An 18,652-nucleotide genomic window follows, 5' to 3' on the forward strand; every position below is an offset into this window, starting at 1 on the left:
CTCAAAATACATTAAAATGATTAAGGGAGACCGTGAGAGCATCTTCTTCAACAGAGGTAATGATCACGGCCTTCGGAATGTTGGGAGGGAGATGAGGCTTCAGGAAGGACTTGTATCTGGGACAGAAGAGGTTTGCAAACTTGGTGAATTATGCCTTTAGAGCGCCTATAACTTTTGTTCCACTTTTCCTCTGAGAACCTTAACATCAGTAATCCCTGTGCATCCCCTGACCCAACAACTCTAGACTGGAGAAGTCCTAGCAGGCCGATAAGAGGAAGAGATTATTTCCACAGTACACCTGCAACCGCTGCCTTCTGTGGAGTAACGGGCAATTTGTAGGGTACGACTCCAGCAAGGAAGGCAGTAGGAAGCTCCTCCCCTCGGCCTAGGAGGGGCGGTCCAGACGCCGCCGTGGCCCCGCCCCGTCCCCGGCCCCGCCCCTCCGCGCAGCCTGCGCTTCTTCCTTCCGGGTCGTGCTCGGCCGGGCGTGCCGTTGCGCCGCTGCGCGGAGCCTGGGAGTCGCCCCCGCGCCCCGGCCTCCCCGCGCCGGCTGGTTGCTGGTGGAGCCTACGGCGCGCGCCTCTACCGGACCCTGCAGGGTACGGCCCTTCCTTTACTTCTCCCTCCTGCGGGTCTCCGTCTTCCTCTTTCGGTGCTGGGGCTGGGCCGGGCCCGGGCGGAGCCGCGCTTCGGGGAGCCCGGGCGTCCGGCAGAGGTTCCCTCCCCGGCCTTACCGGCCCCGCCGCCCGCCTGCGCTAGCGGGGCTTGCTGGTGACCCTGCAAACAGCTTACTTGCTTCGGGCGCTGCTTCTCTGCTCGACTGTCTGCCGGGCGTGAGGCGTCGCCCAGTGCGCGCGGCGCAGGGTTGTTTACACCGCGGGGTTGGCGGGTAGTGCTGACCCTGCAGCCCCGAGTTGGCCACCTGCCCGCCTGTGTACTTGCTGCCTCTTGCGCGTGCTTCCTTAATTTCTTTTTGGCACCCGATGGTTTTTACCTAACCAGGCCCATGTCTTAATTCAGGACTGCCACGAGATACCCGGCAGCAGCCCTGTTCCTATGTTTTAGGGATATCCTTAGAATACAGTGTGATGATGAACATCCACTTGGCCTCCTTGTCAGCATGTTTGCAGTGGGAGTGGTTTTGGATTTCCTTGATGGTTTCCCGAATGCTCGTTGCCACAAAGCCTCGCTTGCAGCCACAAATTAAAATATACAAATAACTAGAAAGTCAAGATGCTATAAACCTGTGGTCAGGTAGTTGCGTTGGCAAGGATGCTGTGTCTGGCTTTATGCCCCGGAGGACTCACGGCAGGTGCGGGGATCTTGCCTGCTTTGGTCTGTTAGAGGACACAAGCTGCTTTTACTGCTTCTTGGTATTCTTAAGTTCAGAATATAAGTACATTTTTTTCCCCTTAAAGCTCACTTCATTGCTTCTGTTGTCCTATATTACATATTGTACCTGTTGGTTGAGTAGAGAGAGATTTTCCAGAGACATCAGTGCTTCTCTAGCCCTTTATTAGATACTAAGTTTTTTGGGGAAAGGGACATGTCCTTATTTTTCTAGTGACAGTATGCATCACCCCGTAGTAGGTGTTCTACTCGTTCATTGAATTGGATCCTTCGTTCCACACTTCCTTTCTGAGTACCATATCTTTTCTTTTCTTTCTCTCTCTTTCTCTCTTTTTTTCTTTTTACTACTGTCCCAAATTTTGGCTTTTCTGAGTCCTGCATTTTCATACTCTTCCCTTCTGTTATGGACTTGAAAATCAGAGAGGTCAGCTCAATGTAAGATGGTTAATTCCTTTTTACTAGCACCGCGATCCAGTAATGCAATTATAGTCCTCTGTACAGTGACATCGTAAAATGTTCCTGTTTATCTTTTACTTCTAAATATGGCCAGTTAACAAAAACCGCCCTTTCTTTCTTTACTGGGTTAGTCTCGTTGCCTCATCCTCTTAAATTTTGCTGTGATCAACGTAATCGGTTTTAACTTCATGGATCTAACTCTGATATCCTCTGAAGAAAGACCTTTTGCCACGTGAATTGTATATAAGTGTCCTCCTCTGTTTTCTTCTAGTACTTTTAATGGTCTTATTCTTTTTTTTTTTTTTAATTTTATTTATTTATTTATGGCTGTGTTGGGTCTTTGTTTCTGTGCGAGGGCTTTCTCTAGTTGTGGCAAGTGGGGGCCACTCTTCATCGCGGTGCACGGGCCTCTCACTATCGCGGCCTCTCTTGTTGCGGAGCACAGGCTCCAGACGCGCAGGCTCAGTAGTTGTGGCTCACGGGCCTAGTTGCTCCGCAGCATGTGGGATCTTCCCAGACCAGGGCTCGAACCCGCGTCCCCTGCATTGGCAGGCAGATTCTCAACCACTGCGCCACCAGGGAAGCCCAATGGTCTTATTCTTCATATTGAAATCTTTAACCTACCTCAATTATATTTTAGTATAAGGACGGAATTAAGGCCCTTTTTTTCCTCTCTCGTAGTTGTTAGTCATTGTCCCCATCATCATTTGTTGAATTCTGTTTTTCCCTACTGATGGCAAGTACTGTATTTATCTGAGGTCCTAAGTGTTGTATATTCTTGGGACTTTTTCTGAATTAATGTTTAGCAGTCTCTGGCTTCCTGTACTGATACCATGCTGGTCTTATTACTTTAGCTTTATAATGTGTTTTAGTGTCTAGTGATTCAAACAGTACCTAAATATTTTTGGAATGGACACATTTAGTGAGGGTAAGTTGATTTCCTTTTTTACCCCTTCCTCCCTACTCCACCCCCTCCTTAAAGTTTCTTGCCTCTTGTTGAAATTATTTTTTAGCTTGCCTTTCTCATGGTCAGTTGAGTCATTAACCATTGTTAAATAAATCCCTTCTCTTGCTAACTCACAACTCGCCATGTTAGAGTTGCTCCTCAGAGATGTACCTAGAAAAGCAGCTTGATTCAAATCTGCATGTCTTTTGACTTTGCATTGTGTACTAGTAAGTGGAGTGTGTCTCTCCTCATCAGCTGTGACTCGGGATGTTCTGTACCTGGTGTCAGTAGCTCTAAGGGATAAATGCCTATAGAAGTGATCCCTGGGACTGCACCATGCCCATTTGTATTTTACTATCCCAGTTGAACATCTTAAACATAATGAATTTTCAAGTGTTGCTATAATAGATACTTAGAAATGTTATTAGATCATAAAATAAATGTATACGGTCTTTAAAAAAAAGTCAAGTAATACAGAAATAGCCAAAGGGGAAAGTAAAAGTGTGGTATGCTCATCTATCTGGTAACCCCATTTCCCAGAGATCATCACTGTTTAATCACTTGTTCTCTTTCCTTCCAGACATTAAAAATACATGTGTATAAGCCTATGTGTGTTTCATAACTGGCAGTATACTACATATAAGTTTCATTAACTGCCAGTTAGTAATAATTGATGAACATCTTTCTGTGTCAGTGCATATAACATTATCTTTTTAAAGTATTTTGATATTTCATTGTAGGAATAACCCAAAATTTATTTAACCAATCCTCTGGTGATATTTAGGCTATTCCAAATTTATTTCTGTTAGAAACAAAGCCTCAGGGATTACTTTTGTGTGCACGTATTTGCACATTTACTTAGTTCCTTAGTGTGAATGCTTAGACCTGGAATTGCTGGGTCAAAGGCTATATACGTTTTAAAATTATGATAGATTGTTCCATATTTCTCTTCAAAAGGTTGTCATAAGAGTAAATTTATACAATTTCTGAGAATGCTGTCTGCTGTTGCTGTATCATTGCCAGGAATTGTCAAGGCTGAGTTTTACCCTACTTGCAAGCTCATAGTTTCATGGTTGCTGGTAGAAGACATGAGATCCTGGGTCAGAGACAAAGCACAGCAATAACAGTAGCCAGAGGATCATCATTGTCTTGTGCCATTTCCTTGAACCCTAATTTCCACAGGGTGACGTGATGAGGGTCAGATGATTCTAGCACATGCAGTAGATTGCATTACAAGAGAGGAACCCTGAGCTTAGGGAACCTGACTCGTTCATAATAGGCTGCAAGTAAACCTGCCTAACCTTTGCCCTAGAGAGAGACATTATCTTTATTATGCTGGATAGTAAAAAAAAAAAAAAACCTTCCCTCTACTCCAGAGGGAGACCTCTCTTTATCTGCCAACAATGTTTGCTGTATAAATACCCTTGAAAGGATAATTTGGAACAGAGATTATCAGTGACCCTGCTTATAGGATATGCAGAAATGTGAGAGACCTGTGAAGCATTTTCCTGAAAAAAAAATCACTGCTAAAATGGTATCATTTTTTACATTTTAGTAATTTTATGGATGAAAAGTAGTATTTTTACTGTTTTAATTTTGCATTTTTCTGCTTATTGATGGAGTTGAATATCTGTAAATGTTTTGTTACTTACCTGTTCATATTCTTTGCTTAGTTTTCTATTGAAGTGTTCCTCTTTTTCTTACTGATTTGTAATAGCTCTTTACATGCCATGCTATCAATGACCTGGTACACCATTTGCTAGTATTTTTTCATAGTTTATTCTTTAAATGCTGTTTCTGGGAGCTTTTGCCATGTAGAAATCTTTAATATGTATGTTGTCAGTTCTGTGTTCTATTCCTTTATGGCCTCCTGAGTTTCCATTCCAAGGTTTTTAAAATACTCTTTGTACATATTCTCTTATTGGATATTTTGTATTATATATTTAGATTTTTTAAAAAAATGGTTGCTTTGATAATATAGTTGACCAGTGAATAACATGGGTTTGAATTGCATTTGCTAGTATGACGTGGATTTTTTTTCAATAGTAAATGCTCAGTACTACACAGTCCACTGTTGGTTGAATCTGCAAAACTGAGGATAAGGAGAAACTGTATATGCAGGGCCAACTATAAGTTATACATGGATTTTCAACTGCACAGAGGTCCCATGCGCCTAACCCCTGCATTGTTCAAGGATCAACTCTGTATTCTAAATTTACTTTTCTAAATGTATGGACATTTTCCCAAAACATTTTTGATAAGCTGTCCTTTCCCTGTTTTTGGTTTGACACATTCATTGTACTATATCCTTATTTACTCTTTTCTCAAAACTGACAAATAAGTAAGCAAAATATATTAGTCTCTTACTGTGACTGTGAATTTGGTTGGATTCATCCTTAAAGATGTTTGTTCTTAGTGGATTTTAATCTTATAAAATATAAATATTTTTTGTTCTGTTTAATGATTTCTGATATTACTGTTGCCATCTCTGTCAGTTTTGTGTATACTGGATAGATCTTTATTGCCCATATGTTTCTTTCAGTTATTCTACATCATTTTACTTTACTTGCCTCTCTTATAAATGTAAAACATCATCTAGCTAGACTTTCATTTTTCCTTAAAACGTTCCCCCCTCCCAACTTGAAAGTTTGTCTTTATTTATTATTTATTTTGCTTTGTTAGAAAACTTTTTTAAAAAGATAATTATAGATTCACAAGCACTTAAAAGAAATTATACAGGAAGATCTTGTGTATATACTTCACCCAGTTTCTTCCTGTGGTAACATCTTGCATAACTATAGCACAATAGTACATGCAGGAAATTGACATTGACACAATCTGCACACTTTACTCAGATTTCATCAGTTTTATCACTACAGGCACTTGTGTGTGTATGTGTGTTCTCTGACATTTTATGTAGATCTTGTCACCACCACCATAGTCAAAATACAGAATCACTCCATTATAAGGATCGCTTGCAAAAGGGCTTACTTCTTAATGGGAAAATTTAACCTATTCATATTTACTTTTTTTCTCCTCTGCAAGTTTGGAAATTCTAAAGCCATGTAGAATTGACTTTCTGTTGCCCTCACACCTCCATTTAATAAAGTGAGACCTTGACTCCTTGCCTTCCCCACATTCTTGGTTCTATTGATTTGATTTCCTTTTTAAATCACTTATCTTCTGTTTTATTCCCTAACCATCCTTTTCAACTTTACCACTACTGCATCTATAATGATTTAGACTTAACTATAAGGTCACTGGTTACTTGAATATTATGTCTTCCCTTTTTAAAAATTATTTACTTTAGTTCATTTGTTTTTTGACTGGAATACTTTCTTGAGTAATGTTTTTAAGAAGAGTTATGGGAAGTATACTTGCATGTCCAGAAACAGTTTTCTGTTTGTTGTTTGTTTTTCTATGTGAATAAGAGTTTGAGTCAGTTCTTTTTCCTTAAGAATTTCTAAAATATTACAGTATCTTCTAGCATTTTCTTGAATTTTCATCAGCTTCAATCTCTTCTTGAATTCACTTTATATAGATATTAGGTTTCTTGCATCTGTGTTCCAGGTTACTTATTATTTTTTTCATTTAGATTTTCAATTTATTTTGAATACCGTGACTTTAATTTCCACGAACTTAAAAAAAATTTTTTTTCTAAATTAGCTTGTACTTATTTTATGGATCCTATGCCCTATTAATTCACACTAAAGATAATAGTTGTTATTTTAAAACTCTTCTATTTTTTGCATTAACTTTTGTTAGAGACCACTTGCTCTAATTACCCAAGTTATTTCTATGTCTTTAACATGGCTAATTCTACTCATATATATAAATTCAGATCTGTAGTGACTGATTTGTTCCTGGTCGGGAATCACTCTGAAGTCATGAAGGTCTCTTTTCTGGGCAGGTGGTCCCCAAAGGCCAGGTGAGCGGCTGGGGCTCTGAGATCAGACTTTGCCCTGTGCATAATGAATGGGCAGGACATGCCAACTAGTAGATACCTTTCAGGGTGTGCTGGTCAAAAACAGACTAATAAGCTAGGATGCCCATAAACAAGCCGATTCTGGGATACCAAATCTCCAACTTGACTGTCTTGGTCCACAGCAAAGACTGAAAACAGAAGCATACAGAACAGTTTCATTGCTGTAAAAATTCTTTTGCGTGGCCCCTTTGTAGTCATTGGAAGCAACCCTGTCTTCTCCCCTAACTCCCCGGTAACCACTGATCTGCTTTCCTTCCCTATAATTTAGCCTTTTCCAGAGTATCATGTACATGAAATTAAACAATTAGGTAGCCTTTGTGTGTCTTCTTTCAGTTAAAAAATGCATTTTAAGAGTCATCTCTGCTATTGCCTGAATCCGTGACTCATTCCTTGTTATTACTGAGTAGTATTTCATTGGATAGGTGTACCACTGTTTATCCATTTGCCTGTTGAAGGACATCTTGGATATTTCCTGATTGGAGTGATGATGAATAAATCTGCTATAAACATTTGTGTACAGGTTTTTGTTTAAATATAGGTTTTAATACACTTGGGTAAATACCTAAGAGTGGGATTGCTGGATGGTTTGGTAAGAGTATGTAAACTTTATAATAAACTGTCAGACTTTCCCAAAGTGGGTGTACCATTTTGTATTCCCACTGGAAGTGTTTGTAGCATCCAGTTTGATATCTTAAAATTTGAATGATCTGTATTTAACTGTTCCCAGATTTAAGATATTAAACACTATCTGTCTTAGGGTTTATTCTTTTGAAACTGCTCTTAAGTAAAACATTTGCTAGGACACACAAAAATATGTCATAAAAGACAAATGATAAATTGCCCTTAAAAATTGAAAACTTTTCTCTTTAAAAGATATTATCAAATAGATGAAAAGGCAAGGGCTTCCCTGGTGGCACAGTGGTTAAGAATCCGCCTGCCAATGCAGGGGACACGGGTTCGAGCCCTGCTCTGGCAAGATCCCACATGCCGTGGAGCAACTAAGCCCACGAGCCACAACTACTGAGCCTGTGTGCCACAACTACTGAAGCCCGCAAGCCTAGAGCCCGTGCTCCGCAATAAGAGAAGTCACCACAATGAGAAGTCTGCGCACCGCAATGAAGAGGAGCCCCTGCTCGCCGCAACTAGAGAAAGCCCGCTCACAGCAACGAAGACCCAATGCAGTCAAAAATAAATAAATAAAATAAATGTATAGGAAAAAAAAAAAAAGGCAAGCACAGACTGGGAGAAACTATTTGCAAAAGATATATCTGATAAAGATTGTATCTAGAATGTATAAAGAACTTTTTCAACTCAATAAATAATAAGAAAACAAAAAACCAATGAAAATGGGCAAAATAGACATTTCACTGAAGAAGATACATATGGCAAATAAGAACATGAAAAGATGCTCCAGATCATTACTAGTCCATTGAGAAATGCAAACTAAAACCTTAGGGTATCACCACCCACCCACTGGAATGTCTAAAGACTGACAATATTAACTGTTGATGAAGATGTGGAGCAGCTAGAACTCTCACTTATTGCTGGTGGGAATGTAAAATGTTACAGCCATTTTGGAAACATTTTGGTCCTAGAAACAACCCAAATGTCTATGAGCAGGTGAATGAATATGTCTGTATAATAGATATGATTTAGCAAGAAAGGAACAAACTACTGTTACATGTAACAACAGGGAAAAATCTCAGTTATGCTGAGCAAAATAAATTAGACACGAAAGTACATACATATTTCACTTATATGTTAACTCTAGAATAAAGGACAATCTGATTTATAGTGACAGCAAGCAGATCAGTTTTTTCCTGGCACAGTGAGTGGATGGGTGATTGGGAGAATAGAGATATTCTATATCTCGGTCCTGGTGGTGGTTGCATTGGTATATGTCTTTGTCAAAACTCACTGAACTGTACACTTAAAATGGAGTACATGTTTTGGAATGTAAATTATACCCCAAAGTTAATTTAACAGTATTATGCCATTTTAACTAATGGCTCTTTTAGCTTGAATGGCTAGCAGTGACATACCTATGATCTTGTACTTGGATTTTTGTTAAGAAGGCTAAATAAATTCAGTATATTTTTATTAGGTAAAATGCTCTTTATTTTAATGTACAAATGTATAGTTAGTATTTGGCTAAAATAAATTCACATTTACTTTATGGTTTTAATAGCTAGAGAGAGATTGTTTTCTCTCTTTAGTGTGTCCATTAAAATTATCTGCCACCAGATACTTAATCTTTAATACTGTAGGTTTTAGTTAAATATACATTGTGTGTCTGCTAAAGGTTTAGGGTTATTATAGTTCTTCCCATTCAGATGGTTTATTCTTATTCATCATTAAACAAGAAACATGTAAAATAGAGATAATATAGCATTAGTGACATTTGTAAGTAAGGTACTTTATAGTGTCATACCTGTGTAATTAGAAACATGTCCCTCTTTGTCACTTGTGAGATAGTATCTTGGGTAGGAAGAGGGTTTCCAGATCTATTGTATCAGAAAATCACCATTCATTTATCCTACAGTTGTGTGTGTGTGTGTGTGTGTGTGTTTTTAACATTGACTCCTTCATTCCTTTTTCTTGCTACTAAAGATTGCTTATGAAATAGCTCATAAGTTTAGATATGCTTGTTAAAGTCTAGGAAAGAAAGAGGAGAAATAAAACATTCTGTAGCACTAACCATTGTCAATTCCTAGTTTAAATTGATTCTAAACCTTTGTTTTCTGACAAGTTTATTCCTAGTTTCACTGGTTAGGCACTTCCTGCTTAGTCCTCACCATTTGTTCATTAACTCAGCAAAAATTTTGAAGAGCCCACTGTGTTCCATACTTTTTGTATTTTCAAAGCTGACCTTGATTCCTGGAAGAGAAATGGATACTGTTTACCTCTTTGATTTTCAAGATTTTTCCCTGGCCTTTAGGTTTTTCTTCCTGGTTGGTTCCCTTGCCTTCTCCTTCTGCTTTATATGCCTGGATTTTCAAAAAGCCTTGAAGCTGGATAGGAAGCTCTCTTCTCTCTGTTCGTCCACAAGGTTCAGTTAAGAACTCAACCTGTTTATTCTATATTGGGACCTTGTTGATTAAAAACTATAGTCATAATAAAAATGTTTCAACTGGAGGAGAATTTACTTAGAGGAAGAGAGAGAAACGTCAAGTAATAATATTCAACCCCCAATAGTCTCCTTCCTGACACTGTCATATTTTTTCAATACAGTACATTGTAAGTAATTAAGGGATGCTTTTGTTAAGACTTTGCTTCTCCTTAGCATATTTAATACCTGAACAATATTAACCTGTCTTTTTACCCTTACTCTTATATTATTGCCTCTCTTGGCCTGTCTCTTTTCTTTTGCTTGAGGTTATCCCTTTTTTTTTTAAGAACTTCTTTTTCATCCACAGTTTTTCCAGTTCTCCATAATCACCGTATGTTAAGACTTAACAGAGATTTGGAGTGTTAAAAAAAATCATCATATTTGAGAGAATAGCTTTCTTTTACCTCTCTAATCATCTCTTTCATGAATCTTTTTTTAATTTCAATCAGAGTTTCTTTGTGGCCAAGGTCAGGTCTTTTTACGTATTCAAGGCTGCTTTTGTACTAATAGAAATTAGTACAAAAAGTTACCACTTTTTTACATTCTCTTTGAACAGTAAAATTTCAATATATATACTATTCCTTATTGGAGGGCTTCAAGGAAGGTCATACATTTGATTCTTACCTATTGTGTTTCCGTTTTTCTTATCCATTTCCCCCCTCTTTTTCTCTATATCAAGATATGGCACTTTTTTTTGCTTCATTTTTTGGTCTACATGTGCGTTATATTGAAGGGTTTTATTTCTGTGTCTATTTTAAACTTATTTATTTTAATTCTCTTTTGCCGTCTACTCTGCCAGTCTCCAAAAAAATGAATAAATGTTTATTGAGTATATGTTGGCATGTGCTAAGCCCTAAAGATGTAGTTCTAATTAAGACACATTCTTAGAACTTGAGGGGTTCGTAGTCTATTAAGGTAGAAAAAATATCTCAGCATGTAAGAAATGGCACACAATCTGTAAGAGCAAGGAAAAAGCGGGCGGTGGATAAGGTCTGAACCTTAAAGATGAGTAAGAGGGTGCCAAGCAGAGGAAGAGCAAGGGAATTCCAGAGCCACGCAGCCTCAGTGGGAGACTTGAGGTGTGAGGTGTGAAAGCACAAGTGCAGTTGAGGCCGTGGTAGAGGTTCTGGTGGGTCTACAGGAAGGGTGGGGTGTGTAGAAGTGGAAGGGACAGGGAGAAGACTGGTCCAAGGTAGGTGGGAGCTTCTCATGTATCATGTTATCAAAAAGACAGCCTTCCTTTAATGGGACCTCTATATATTTTAGAAGAATGAGGAGGGAGAAGACCCAGAGAGGAGACTGAGAAGTTACCAGAGGGGTGGGAGGAGATAGGAGAGCATGTGGTGGCATAGAAGTCTACAGGGGGCAGGCCAGGGAAGGGGGCTGGTTATGTCAGCTGCTGCACCAAGTTCAAGTGTAATTCCATTCTTTTCTTGATTGATATTTTCCTCCGTTCCCTCGTGTCTTGATGTCTAGACTCAACCAGAAAAGTCCTTTCCTTAAAGCAGTGTCTCTTGATCAGTTTCATCAGGATTCAGAAATGACAGCACTTAAAGTTCAGCCTTTTTCCTTGATCTGTTACCACATTACGCCTTCTATGACATTTTGGTAACATCCTGCAAGGCTGCCGAAACCCTCGTTTTCTTCTATCACTTCATTGACACATCTCTGTGGGCTATTTTACAAATAAGTATTGTGTTATGACTTGCCTTCAGTGTAGGACTCTGCCTTTTTTGCCTGGTCTTTTTATCTTTCCCATATCTTTTGACTTTAATATAAGTTGAGAATCCTCTTTGGAGTTTTAAACTTGTTTTCCAGGTTATTCCATCACACCATGAACCTAGGCTTTCGAGTTCATCCCAACTGCCTCCTTTTGTCGATTTCGTGAAAAGCCCTTTTCCTTCCTCCTCTTTCCTCTGCCATCTTCTCTGCAGTTCCTGCCATCCTGCTTCTCTCCGCCTCATCGACTCCCCATCTCACTTCAAATCTCAGTAGTAAACATATGTTCTCCCTTGTCTGTACCTCTTAATTTCTCTTTTCCACTGTTATTGCTTTCTCTATAATTGTATTTGTTTAACTTCCATAAGCATTTTATAATATGAAAGATGTGGTTGAAAATAAAGTTGCGTTAAAATAAAATCATGTCGTGTAAAGCAAGTTTCCCAAGGTGTATGAAAGTCTCCTGATGCAGGTTAAAATGGCTGTTGTTTTGTATTCCTTGATTGTGCTAGTATAAAATTTCAGTGAGTTGTGGGGAATTTCTTACTTCGTAATCATTGTTGACAATTGATTAGATAAAATAACTTGTAAAATAAAGATCACGCTATTTCTATTTCAGACTTTTTGTTAAATGGAAAATAATATTTTTATGTATTGTGAGAATCTTTAAAATTAATGTAGCTTTTTTTTGTTTTGCTCAAATGTTTTATTGCCAAAATTATTTGAAAAGCACATTTAATATATTACAGACATTTCACTGTAAAAATGATCCTTGTATAATGTAGCTTTTTGAATGAACTGGAAAAGAAAGGTATATACCTCCCAAAAGGTGTATCTTATAGTCACCCTCTTGGACAAATTTAGTGTACCAGACTAATATTTGTTTATTTGCACCAGGTGGGAAAAATCATTTTGTCTTTGAATTCCATTCTCCTCCTAAAGGGGAGTTATTGTATCTTTTGTGTTTGGTTCATTGCCCATTGGGATATTCACTGGTTATCACAAATTGCCTCAATGCCTTGGCAAAAGTCCAGATAGTACATGGACAATTTAAACTTCTGCATTGGTCGTTGTTGCCCACATGAGTCCTGAAACTGTGGCTCTATTCCGTTTTTCAGCTTCATTTCCCAGGGAAAAGTAGAGTGAGCTATCCTTTCTTCTCCATATGTTCGTCCCCACCCCCCAAACACTTTTATGTGTCATCTTAGTTGACTGGAAAGGAGTTTAGAATCAAGAAGGATGTTCATAATGGGTTTACACATTTCCCTTTTTTATTTCTATGCCGTGTTTGTTTTCAAAAACAGGTTTTAACTTCATTACATTTTTCCAAATAGTATGGCTGGAAAAAGAATAAATATATTTGCTTTTCCAGTACTTTTTTTCCAGTGCTTTTTTTTTTTTTTTACACTGCTTTTCCTTCTTTTAAAATTTTTTGTCATTTTAGCTTTATCTCACAAAAAATTAACTCTAAAGATTATTGTTATCCACAGTTGGAAAAAATCAAGCATCCATTTACATTTCTCTTCTCTACTGAGAAGTTTGAACTTCTTCATATGTAAATGTGAAAATGTAAACTTCATGTGTAAATGTAAACTTCTTTATATGTTATAAAGTTATAATTCACTTTTACATATATTACTTCAGTGCATAATTTAACTTAACTTTAACAACAGCTTAAACATGATATTGCCCACACGACAGTCTTGCTGTTCTTGATATTATCCCATAATCTATGATGGTAAAAGCTAGCTGGGAAACAGTTGTAAAGTTCGTGGCTCGGTAGGTCAAATAGAATTTGTCTTTCACAATTTGTCTCAACCTTTTTGCCAAGAATGATTGTGAATATTCACATGAATGATGATATCTTATTTTGCAGATGTTTCTTTGGTTTTATAAAACTATTACTTTCTGATAAATGCAGTTTTATAAAGAAAGTAAAAGGAGCTCAGTTGCAGCAATTTATAGACTGTGGAGGGAGAGGTGATGTCCATAGATTATACAGTCAGACCCATCCATCCACCTTGGCAGATGGGTTTCTGTCCTTCCCTTAAAGATTTCCAGGAATAAAACATCCACAGTCTTCCAAATTAGCTGAGCTGTCAATTGAGTTGGATACTTGTACATTATTCTTTATTTCATAAATTTCATTTTTGCAGTTTAAATTTGCTTCATTAATTCTCTTTTAAGAAAGAGATGGGCCAAGTCACTTCTTCAGAAAATTATACTTCTTAATTTACCTGGGGGCCTATTTTGAAATAAAGTGTATGTGGTAAAAGAAAGAGCTACTTCATTTCAGGTTTTGGTGTTAAAGGTTTGATATTTGTGCATTTGTAAATTTTTTTATTTGACAGATTTATACTTGTGGTAGGTGAAATGTCTGAATAAAGAGGTGATATTCTAGATAATTATTTTCCCCACATTTATAACCTGTCCTATACTTCAGCCCTTGGTGTTGTATGTCCTGAGGTGAATCTGATTTGTCAACTCATGATATGTCAGCATTAGAGCATGTGCTGCAGAAACTCCTTATTTATTTTAATACATGCTTTGTTAGTCTTTTCAGAAAAAGTCTTGTTCAGAGTGTTCTATTATTTCTTGTTTTTAGGGTGCAAGTTCTTCCATTTAGTGCATCTGCCTACTGACTGTCTGTCCCTGTGGTTCATTTTCTTTTACGGTCTGTAAGTTTGTACCGTGATGCATCTTTAGTAAGGGTTTAGTCAGTCTCGTGTTGTGGAAGCATCCCTGCAAAGAGGTTCACATCTGCCCCTACCAGTTCAGGACCACTCTTTCTTTTTAGGTCTTTTGGCTTAGGGATGGTGTAGGGATTCTCAGCCATGAAGACAGTGTGAATTTAGGCCCACACTCTGCGTGGTACACGCCTAACAGGGTTCTGATTTCCCTCTGGTGACTCTCCGCCACTGCCTAGGTTGATGTCAAGTGTCCTTTGGCTTCCTGGCCGGTGAGCTAAGTTTTCGTGTTCCTGGTTTTACAGATAGGGTGATTTTTCCTGAATTTGGCTTTATGAAGTTTCTTCCAGATGTGACCTGTGGCTTGAAATAACCTCTCTGCATGCGTGTTAGAAAGTCCCCTTATTACAACCACTAAGACCCATAATTGGTTCCCTGACTCATATTAGCTTCAGCTCCTGCTCTCCGCGCTTTGACTTTCCTCTTTGTTTCTCACAACTGTGGGGTTTCCTGACTTGTTTCTAACTCAGCTCTTTATTTACTGTTTTGCCGGTTATATTTTGTCAGGCATTTCAGTGTGTTTGGATCTGGCTGGGATTGAGAGGAAGAGGATGCTGTTATCTAATTTTAAATTATTTTAGATTTGTATAATTTTCTTGTTTGCTCATCATCTTTCTGTCTACATGTGACATATTTTGTGCCTACTATGTACTGAGTACTTTGATAAATGAAATCTTTGGCTAGATGCCTTCCTACAGGAAACTTGGTCCTAATGTAGGCCCTTGTGGAACAAGGGTATATACCTGATACAAAGGTGGTATCAGATAATAAGCCGACTTATGGAATAAAGTGGTTGGAAAAGGAATGTAGAGGTAGAGTTAAAGTAAAATATGAAGGGTGTTTAGAAAGTGAAAGAGTTTACTGCATTAGACAAAAAGAAATGGGTCTAACTTGAGGAGAGCCTTGAAACGTCAAACCAAGAGATTTAGACTATATCTTGTACGTAAGAACAAAAAGCTGTTAGAGGTTTTGGGTTGGAGAGACGTTTAATGTTTTATAATCTTAGTGTTAACGTTTTGCTCTACTAAAGAAAAGTTGTTTTATTTTCCTTCTTTTACTTAGGAGAAGTTAAACTCAAGACTCTACAGGTAGAAAAATGAGGATGCTTGATTTCCCTGTTTGTGTAGACAAGAGGTTACTAGTCAGTGCAGACAGGGGCCAGGCCTGTGTTGTAAACTAGTAGAGCTGGCTGGTAACAGGAGCGGCCACCAGACCTCTTCTCACAGGGTTTTCTTGATTGTTAAAGGTTGCAAACTCCTCCAAATTTTAAAAATCACTATTTGGTCCTAATATATCTGCTGGCATGGTTTGACCCATAAGCCATGGGTTTGCAACCTCTATATAAAAAGGGTTCATTAATAATATTTTTATTACATTCTGTCATAAAATTTTAAAAATATATTAATTATTCAGAATTGTCCACACAATTCAGAAAAATGTGATGTGTTCAATTTGAACGTTCTATATCTAATAAGTAGCTGTTTATCTATGATAATAATCTTGTTGGGATATTTGACTTCCCAAGTCAGAAATAAAAATATTTTCTAAAACTCTTGTCTTACAGGTAAAAGAATGTCATATTTCAACAATTGTACCTGAAATCAGAGTGAATTGTCAGGCCACATGGATGAGTGCCAACCTCTGCATTTCTGGTGTGTATCCTGTGACCATTCTATCTGGGGTGAGTGATTTCTAAGAGTAGCTGGCAACAAACCAGATGCCAGCCAGCCATGGACTACCCTCACGAATAATGCTAGGGGTTATAAATTAAACACTGTCTGGTGATCTGTGATGTGTACGGCAGTTAATATAGTTGGTCTGGATTAACTCTCAGCTCCAGAAAACTATATTCCCATAATGTGAAATCTGTACTTTGCATGTTCGGAAGTGAGTCATAATTAACAATAGGGAATCATTTGTTAAAATGTGAAGTTATAAAATGCCTAAGATCCTTTTGGATTTACAGCAGTATTTTAGTGGTTCCCCGTATATTTTAAATAATTTTAATTTTAAAAGTTCAAGGACTTAGTATTTCTTGAAGGATAGTTATAATTTTGCGTAACATAGGTTTTTTTGGGTCATACATCTGCCATTGCCTTATAATATCAGTTTTGCTTCCCATATAGCATAAAATTGTATACATTTTCAATATTCAGTTTTCTTAAAAGTAGATTAGATAAATTATACCAGAGAGTCTCATTTACGTGAATGTTGTTGTTTTCAGTTTCATTCTGGGAAGTTACATTGGGTAAAAAGCCTGTTTATTACCTTATCCATGCATTTTTCTGTTTATTTAAATTATTTTACTTCAACAAGCCATTCATTTTTTTAGAACATCCTTCAGAGAGTTCACGCATCTTACCGAGGACACCTGACCTTTAGAAGCGTCATAATTCACACCTAGATGCCACCAGTCTTTCCCATGTTAACAGTTCTGACTATGTTTTATTATATGTGCCTTCGGCGCCGAGCCAGGACAGCTACAAGAGGAGAAATGATGAACAGCCATAGAACTATAGAAGCAAACAGCCGGACTTCCCCTCTCAATGCAGAGCTGGTCCAGTATGCCAAAGAAGTAGTGGATTTCAGCTCCCATTATGGGAGTGAGAATAGCATGTCCTATACCATGTGGAACTTAGCAGGTGTACCAAACGTATTCCCGAGTTCTGGTGACTTCACTCAGACAGCTGTGTTTCGAACGTACGGCACATGGTGGGATCAGTGTCCCAGTGCTCCTGTGCCATTTAAGAGGACGCCGCCTAATTTCCAGAGCCAAGACTATGTGGAACTTGCTTTTGAACAACAGGTGTATCCTACAGCCGTGCACGTTCTGGAAACCTATCATCCTGGAGCAGTCATTAGAATTCTAGCTTGTTCTGCAAATCCCTATTCCCCAAGTCCACCAGCTGAAGTCAGGTAAGACTCATTTTTTTAATGACCATGTTCTATGGCTGAAAGGTTGTGGTGGTTTTAATACTGGAGGTCTTTTTTCACTGGAAGCATTCTCTTAAGTCATTTAAACAAATTCGATTTTTAAAATGTTCCTTAGTTTTCTGATAGGGAAAGAAAGGTCAGACATATGAAATGTAATGCATTCTTTATACCTATAAAACCTCACACCATAATAATCATGGATTGTGAGATTTGTGTGTGAATTTACTATAAAGGAAAAGCACGATTTGAACTAATTGGGACATGGGACAATCTGAGAAGTTAGTTGGAAATATGATTTCTAACATATTTTCAAACAGGCATCATATTACTGCTTTTAAATACTTGGAGTAACTCAAAGTCGACCTACAGAGTGACACTTTAGAGGAAGTCCTTAGGGGATTAGCTTTAATCTTAGGTGGATGTTTTCGTAACAAGTATATTCAGTTAAAAATAAATGCTGGGGACTTACCTGGTGGCACAGTGGTTAAGAATCTGCCTGCCAATGCCGGGGACACGGGTTCAAGCCCTGGAAGATCTCACATGCCACGGAGCAACTAAGCCTGTGCGCCACAACTACTGAGCCTGCGCTCTGGAGCCCACGACCCACACCTATTGAAGCCCACATGCTACAATTACTGAGCCTGTGTGCCGAGAGCCTGTGCTCCGCAACAAGAGAAGCCACTGCAATGAGAAGCCCGCGCACCGCAAGGAAGAGTAGCCCCTGCTCGCCGCAACTAGAGAAAACCCGCACGCAGCAATGAAGACCCAATGCAGCCAAAAATAAATTAATTAATTAATTAAAATAAATAAATGCTGCCTTAAGTGTTCATGCATTCTCCCTAAAGGCGCTCTCTCTCTCACTCTCTCTCTCTCGTTTCTGTAGTTCAGCCTCCTGATTTTTTAAAATATAATTATTTGACTAGGTAATATATTCACATGGTTCAATAATCTAAAAATTACATAATGCAGTCTTGCATGTACCCTGTTCTCCATGTGCCTCGGATCCACCCCTCCCTCAAAGAAACCACTTTTATCCACTTCCTTTGCATTGTTCCAGAGTTTCTTTATGCAGATACAAGCAAATACAAATGTATTTATTTTACTTTTCTTTATACACAAAAATAAGCACACTATTTGCATTGTTCTGTACCTTATTTGTTTCACTTACTGGTGTATACTGTATCTTTTCATGTAAGTGCAAAGAGAGCTTCATTATTCTTTTCTACAGTTGCAAGTAATGCGGTGTATGTGTACCCCAACTTATTAACAACTTCCCTATTGATGGGTTCTTAGTTGTTTCGATACTTTTGCTATTATTAATATTAATGCAGTGAATAACCTTGCCATGAGTCACTTCGCATGTGTGCAAGTATATCTGTGGGATAAGTTGCCAGAAAGATTGCTGG

At 38.2% G+C, this 18,652-nt stretch overlaps 1 protein-coding gene across 2 annotated transcripts in view; it reads left to right on the plus strand.

Moving 5' to 3' along the window:
• Window positions 1-479: 479 nt before the first annotated feature.
• The window catches only part of FBXL4 (F-box and leucine rich repeat protein 4), a 70,345-nt gene continuing 52,172 nt past the window's right edge, over window positions 480-18,652 (plus strand). Inside the window, exons 1-3 of one of the 2 annotated variants that reach the window (XM_068551536.1) lie at window positions 480-599; window positions 15,877-15,993; window positions 16,645-17,228. In XM_068551536.1, the coding sequence (XP_068407637.1) occupies window positions 16,717-17,228 (512 nt within the window). In that variant the 5' untranslated portion in view covers window positions 480-599; window positions 15,877-15,993; window positions 16,645-16,716. The remainder of the gene's footprint in view (window positions 600-15,876; window positions 15,994-16,644; window positions 17,229-18,652) is intronic. The other variant, XM_068551537.1, reaches the window with a different exon arrangement.

The sequence above is a fragment of the Eschrichtius robustus genome, chromosome 9 (assembly GCF_028021215.1).
Source record: "Eschrichtius robustus isolate mEscRob2 chromosome 9, mEscRob2.pri, whole genome shotgun sequence".
Lineage (NCBI taxonomy): Eukaryota > Metazoa > Chordata > Mammalia > Artiodactyla > Eschrichtiidae > Eschrichtius > Eschrichtius robustus.